Source organism: Aplysia californica, unplaced genomic scaffold, assembly GCF_000002075.1.
Source record: "Aplysia californica isolate F4 #8 unplaced genomic scaffold, AplCal3.0 scaffold00040, whole genome shotgun sequence".
Lineage (NCBI taxonomy): Eukaryota > Metazoa > Mollusca > Gastropoda > Aplysiida > Aplysiidae > Aplysia > Aplysia californica.
This window is the reverse complement of record NW_004797310.1, coordinates 1,699,383-1,706,287: the sequence shown is the minus strand read 5'-3', so window position 1 is coordinate 1,706,287 and position 6,905 is coordinate 1,699,383. Positions and strand designations below refer to the sequence as shown.

The window sequence follows — 6,905 nt, the reverse complement described above, 5'->3', positions numbered from 1 at the left end:
AGAGAGAGAGAGAGAGAAAGAGAGAAAGAGATAGAGAGAGAGTGTGGGGGTGAAAGATAGAGGGAAAGAGAAAAGAGGATGGAAGATTGATGAAACAGTTAATCAGACCGCGGGATGGAGCTCTTTTGACAAAGATTACCTTCCAATGGATGCTGTCACACTGGCAACAAATAGCGAGCATGTCAGCAAAGGCGTCTTTCCTCCCAAATCGCCTGATAAAGATGAAAAACAAATAAAACTAAGTTTATTGAAGACTTTTTTAGATACATTTGGTACTATGAAAGTGCATATCGTATCTGTCTCTAGAATAAAGAGTAACTCTGACCTCGCTTTACATGGTGACTCAAACTAGTGTTGCTGAAGATTCTATAGACAGCCATAGTATTTTCATGTATTTTTTTATGTTTCTTCTTTATTAATAGTTTGTTTTCTAAAGGTGGGAGGAGGGAGGTGAGGACAGGGGAGAGGAGAGGGAATGGTGGAAAGGGAAAGTGCAGAGAGGAGAGAGGAAAAGATGAAAAGGATAGGGGGTGGGAGGGAAGACGAGATAATCAGAAAGACTTGGTTTATAAAGGGCAACAATAATCAAATTTTTTAAAAACAAGACTGTTCTAACTGATTAACTCATTTGTTTTAGATTTTTTTAACAGGAAAAGATCCATTAAAATATCAAACATTAAAATGGTATGGTTTTGAAAGTAGACATTTAGTTGGGTTTTTTTAAATTAGAAGTAAGAAGGCATCTGCATAATATTACTAAGCATTGACAAAGAGACCTGATACAGAGAGTAAAAAAGTATGTAATCTATTTACTCACTTGTAGCATCTTCTGTAAATGTACTTCCAGTCAACTTCAACACTTTCAAGATCTTTTGGAAGAAAAGTCATGATCTGACGATTGCTGAAGTGATACAAACACATTCCTCTCCACAAACTGCTCTCTTCAGTAACCTTCAAAGGAAAACAAAATATTGTACATGATGCAAAACAAAAATATTTAATCGTCAACAAAATCAAAGAAAGCCTGCCAAATATTTGATGTACACAACAGTTCAATTGCGTTGCACATGTAAATTTTGATCGCTGTCTTTAGAAAATACAGCATGCTTAAAATAAGACTTTTGTAAATTAAAATCTTTAATCTGAAGCTCCTGTAATCCACTTGATGTCAACTATGTAGAAAAAGAAGACATAAAACGTGTTTTAGCAACAATTATATTCCAATTTTCATCATGAAAAAACCCCCAAAACATTCAGTAAAATAACTCAGATTCTGTCAAATTCTACAATCTGATAAAACATTTTTTATATATAACATGGTTGCAAAATTGGTTTCATAGGCTTTTTTCTACTGTTTTGTGTTGAAAGGGTAGAAAATACCAGATAATGTAAGTGTACCTGATTAAGCGTCATGCTCGTCTGTCCTGCCCTTAGGACATCTTTATGGTCTGGTATTTGTGAGAATATGACTCTCAAACAATCTGTTGGAAGATCTGCCAACATAAGTTTGCCATCTTTGTTTCTCTGAAATTTGAGATTTTTATTTGGATGTGACCATGTTGAAAGAAATTTTATTACAAAAGGAACAAACAAAATGACACAATAAAACTAAGCACCTTGCTTACCATAAGCATCATGCATCATGAATAGTTTTAAAAATTAATTACTCAATAGATACATAAAGATCAGTACCGCTATCCAATATTTTTAGGACCACATTATAATAATCCATTTATTACTGGTACTAAAAATATGCCACTAACACATTTGGCAAAAATTATGAATTGTGATATAAGTAAGGCGCCATGCACACTGAGAAAATTTCCACTCATCACACAGCTGCAAATAATGTTTCACTCATTTGTTTCTCTTCACTGCTAAGCGATATCATACTTGGCAACCATGCCATGAGTGGAAATTTGCCATGTGTGCATGAAGCCTAACACTTAATACAGAAGGGAAAGGTGAGCATTTATGATTTTCGTTTTCACTATCAACTTTATTCATATACAAGGCATTTGCAAATTTCATTCTCAAGCATGTCCACTACCAAATATTTTTCCTTTCCCTATTTGAGCTATTTGATATGCGCTGGTGGTGGTAAGAACTCGCTGTAACTTTTAAGCAACTCTGTTCAACTCTCATTTTTCGCTGTAAAGAAACAATGAGAGAAAATAGTGAAGCAGCAGACTGATATATTAGAAGGATCCACAAGTAGTAAAAGGCAAACAGATAAAATAAAGCTCTAACTTACAATACTATTTACATAAATATATGCAGAGGAACAGAAATACATATTATTCTAAGATAGAATAATGCATAATAATGCAAACAGATAAAATAAAGCTCTAATATTCAATTAATATTTACATAACGATATGCAGAGGAACACAAATACATATTATTCTATGATAACATTTTCTTCTTTCACCCTATATTGTAAGCTTGGAACAAACTTAGTCATTTACAGATAGTCACCCAATTCAAGAATTTTGAACACTTAATTTAACTTTTATCAATCCTGCATGATTCAAGAAATTGTCATCACCCTTATTATGATATGTTTGGTATCCTCTGATAAAAAGCCAATTGCATTTTCATGGTACATATAACCATTTTTTAAAGACTTGTACTTGAAATTCTTTGGGGATTACTATTTGCATGTACCATGGCTGTTGCTATGAGGTAAAATAGTCAATGCTAGTAAGCAATTTTGTCCTCTAAAAAAATGAGTACTATTTCTGTGAAATATGAAAAGAAATAAAAACAAAAACTTTTACAGCAAAATGCTTTTACTGTGAAGGGCTGAAACTGCTAAACCTGTTCATTGAACAGGGTTTCCATGTTCCTCAAACTTCAAGATTTTTCGCTGTATTCTTATTGTCAAAGGATTTCTTGAATTTCATTTACCTCTTTTAGCTGATACTCTGCCAATTTGTCTTTCAATCTGTCCACAGTTTCATTGTGCTTTGACCATAAACATTGACTGCCGATGTGGTAATGTTTGCCTTCCTTCAGGGCATCATGAGCACAGTCTAGCAGATCCTTCATCAAACCAATGTTCAGTTCTGTCTTTATAGCTGCATAAACAAGCAAAGACATAAAAACACCCTCAATAGTTTTCCACATCACTAAAAAAGTTATCAAGTCAATGTCTAGTTCTGCATAAAAACTGAGATAGTCGCTGATTTTTTTCTTAAAAGGAATATTTTTGCAGATTCTAAATAAATAATTAAACCACAGTGCAGTTATATTTTCACAATTCCTTTTTTTAAAAGTAGCTGGTGGCAGCAATTAGGAGTGCACTAGTTAGAATTAAAAGAAGATAGCATACAGTCAGTGATTAAGGTTAATTACAAGGATGGAACACGAGGGCAAGTTGACACACATCACATCAACACTGGGGCTTTATGCTCTAAAGAACCTTGTCTGACTTGCTAGTTTAAAAAGAGCTGAAAATGAATGGGAGTGTTCAGAAAGCCAAGAGGCCAATTCTATTGTTATTGTAAACTATGACTTTCCCATAAACAAAATTTTGATAATTCAATTGAAATCAGGAGGTGGGCTGCTTCGATTTTTACTTAACTGAGTAGGATATATCTACAACGTTCCAAATTACCATAAATTTAGAAATACTTTATAACACAAAGGTTTCAAAGCCCTGGAATCAAACTCACATCTTTAACGTATATCATCAAAGAGGCTAACTATTTCACCACAAACACCAGTGAGACTGATTCTGTACATAAGAAACAAGCAATGAGCTGAAAAGAAGACAGAAAAACCCACACAAAGTAACATTGCATAATATCATGGACCAGCCAAAACTAACCACATTCCCCAAAAGTTTTCCTCTGCTTATTAGGACATAACATGTTTTTCATGGATGAACTAAATGACGCTGGTCTTTCTTAAAATATATCTAAATTGTTTAGTCACTTCAGCAACTCTAGTTTCGTGCTTACTGGAATTCATCCCTGCAGGTTTAACTTAGAACCATGATTTACAAGTATTTTTATAGCTCAGTGGTAATGGTTCAGTTTTAACGTAAACGAACATTCAATCAGAGGTACCACCTTTTCAATAATGATCTGTGTTGAAAAAGCCAAAACCAACAGAAAAGACAAAAAGTTTGAAAATAACTTTTTTTTTTACACAACCTCATAAAATTAAAACAAACTTTCTAAATTATCAAACTAAAACATACATACAACCAACAAGGCTAAAGTATCAAACCTACCTTCATTGACCATTGACTCCAGAATGTTTAAGATATGTTTCTGTGAAGTTCCACTGAGACTGGGCAGTTTTGTCTCCAATATTTGCGAGAGAAGCTGTGAATAAATTACCCAGTATAGGCCATCAAAAATTGTCTTTTTGGAGGGATGAGGGGGCTACAAAATATAGGAATCTGAGAAGTCAATTTGCACCTAACATGATCGTATGAAAACTTTCAGGCAAAAGTATAATATGTCATATAAAACATAAAAAATGTTTTTAACTTTAAAGGACTACATACGGCTATAAGATTTGAACTATAAGATTATCACATAACTCCTGACCCAAGGTACTCAAGATTCATATTTAACAAAATTCTCAGCTTTAAAAAAAAATGTACATACCACAACTTCAGTCCTTAGAAAAAACAAATAAAAAATGTTAAGTCAGGAAACATCTTTTCTGTGAGAAACAAAACACAATGAGGAGCAGGAGGAGGAGTTGGAGGAGGAAATGATTTTACCAATTACCTTTGTCATATAATTTGCCCTCTTGATATCCCTTACAGCACCACTCATATCAAGTCGCACGATGGCTTCACTGAATGAGGTGAACTCAACTCTCTGAAAGAAATTTGAAATAAATTCATAGTTCACGCTCATATACTTCAATATAATTTGCAGATAGATTTGCAAGTTTAAAAAGTAGTAATGGTATTTAAGTACTTAAAGAAAATATAATCATGTAATGAGTCATTTCTATTCCAACATCCCAGACCTGAATGTTGAAGTTGTTTATTGAAGAGTGAGCCCGTGATTTTCACAGATATACTGGGCTTGACTAACATAAGAAATTATTTATTATCAAACATTTTACATAATGACAACATCCTTGAAAAGAAAAACCCTCAATACAATTCTCATCTCAGATGGTTTTAAAGCATATGGGAAAGAGGGGTTGAGTATTCAGACAGGATCTATTTTCTAATATCAGAATAATTTTTATTGTTCAATTTGACTTGGTAATGAAAGGTCAAGTCATCACAACTTCCAACAGCAACTACAGTCGAACCTGTGTAAGACGGCCGCCCATTGTCAAGGAGAAAAAAGCCCGTATAAGACAGGTGGCCGTCTTAGGCAGGATTGATCAAACTGAAGAAAACAAACCATTCCTTTCTGAGGTCCTAACCGAAGGTAGCCGCATTGTTGTTGTTGTTATTTTTGTTGTTGTTGTTGTTTTCGCTGGAAGTTTTTTTACTTTTTTTTATCTTTTGTAGTTGCGTTTGTGCAAGGGTGACAATAAAATGAAATGTGTCAGACAAGGAGGACCGAGTGCTATGGTAAAACAAACACACGGGTCGCTACCACTCGGAGAATGAGCGACGCTTCTGTCACAAGTTCATGTTGACGTCCATTGTTATTTTGTTACAGACTGGGTAAACAGTGACCAGTCATCTCACTTACGATTTGTGTATGAGTCCTGGGCGGGGCTTATTATGGGTTATGAGGGATCGCATGCTTACCTCACCAGCAGCTGAAAATTTGTTACCTATTGGTCCACAGTGGGAGGGGCCTACGCAACATGATCGGTTGGAGGGACTACCTAACAACAATGCCACGTGATTGGATTATGACGGCTTGCCCACAACGCCAGGGGCCAATGCTTGATTTATGACAAAACGTAATGGAGTCACTAAGGTGGCCGTCTAAGACAGATGTTATTGTTTGAAGTTATAGGGGTTGTGTGCTGAAATATGGTGGCTGCGGCCGCATTGGACAGGTGCCCGTTTTACACAGTAAAATTATATAGAAAAAATGCAAGGGAGGAAATGGAAAGTGGTCGTTTGTACAGGTGGCCGTCAGGGCAGGTTCGACTGTAATTAACAATGATTCATATATAGATCTAGATCCTGCCCATCTCTGACATAAATTTCGGTAATAATCAACTTCTGGTGTACAAATCTTCATAAAGGACGTCGACTTACTTCTTTGGAAGAGCTATTGTTGTACAATATAAACGGTTGCCTCTTGGTTGTTAATTCTTTTGACTGTTGAAAGTCCTCCTGTGCCAACCTGTTGATTCTGTGGAAGAGAAAAAACACAAATGACTCTCAATGTGCTCAACATTGAATTCAAGGTACCTTAAATGAGGCTGAATCATATTTGAATTCTCCCTGCTTGTCTCTTTGGTCGAAATGCATGTCTTTTTTTGTTTGTTTGTTGGTTGTTTTTTTGGTAAGTGTTTTATGGCACTCGCAACACGGGACGCAGTTAATATTTTCAGTTGATTGAAAATTTGGATTTTTGCCTAGGTGGTGGCCAAAGCTTCTACTCTTATAGATTTTGGACCACAAAGGGATCTTAAACATGTGTAACTTGCACACAGGACCTCTGAAATTTTTCCTCTTCATCAAAGAAGGCTATAGAGCTTCCCTACCGTAAGTTCAGGGGTGTGGCTGAAAGACAGCAATAAGAAGGAGCCAAGGCAGTAGAAAGGCTGCAAAAAAGAGTCAGGAGCCCGGGCCAGAGGAGGGGGCAAAGGAGGTGAAACATTATTAGAGAGCAGGAAAGGATGTGAAAGGAGAAAATTTCAGAGAAGAAAATTCACCGTCACCTTGCAGATTCGAACCCGGGACTTATAGAATGAGAGGCGCACACCTCCTCGAACGCCACGTGAGCCATTATATA

General features: G+C 35.8%; 1 protein-coding gene across 1 annotated transcript in view; it reads right to left on the bottom strand.

Moving 5' to 3' along the window:
* Positions 1–6,299, bottom strand: part of LOC101845448 (F-box only protein 32) — a gene marked incomplete at its 5' end in the record, with an annotated part of 11,233 nt that extends 4,934 nt beyond the window's left edge. The window contains 7 exon segments of the mRNA XM_005092082.3: positions 140–212; positions 818–951; positions 1,399–1,524; positions 2,911–3,080; positions 4,241–4,334; positions 4,749–4,841; positions 6,203–6,299. Coding sequence (XP_005092139.2) covers positions 140–212; positions 818–951; positions 1,399–1,524; positions 2,911–3,080; positions 4,241–4,334; positions 4,749–4,841; positions 6,203–6,299 — 787 coding nt within the window.
* Positions 6,300–6,905: the final 606 nt, after the last annotated feature.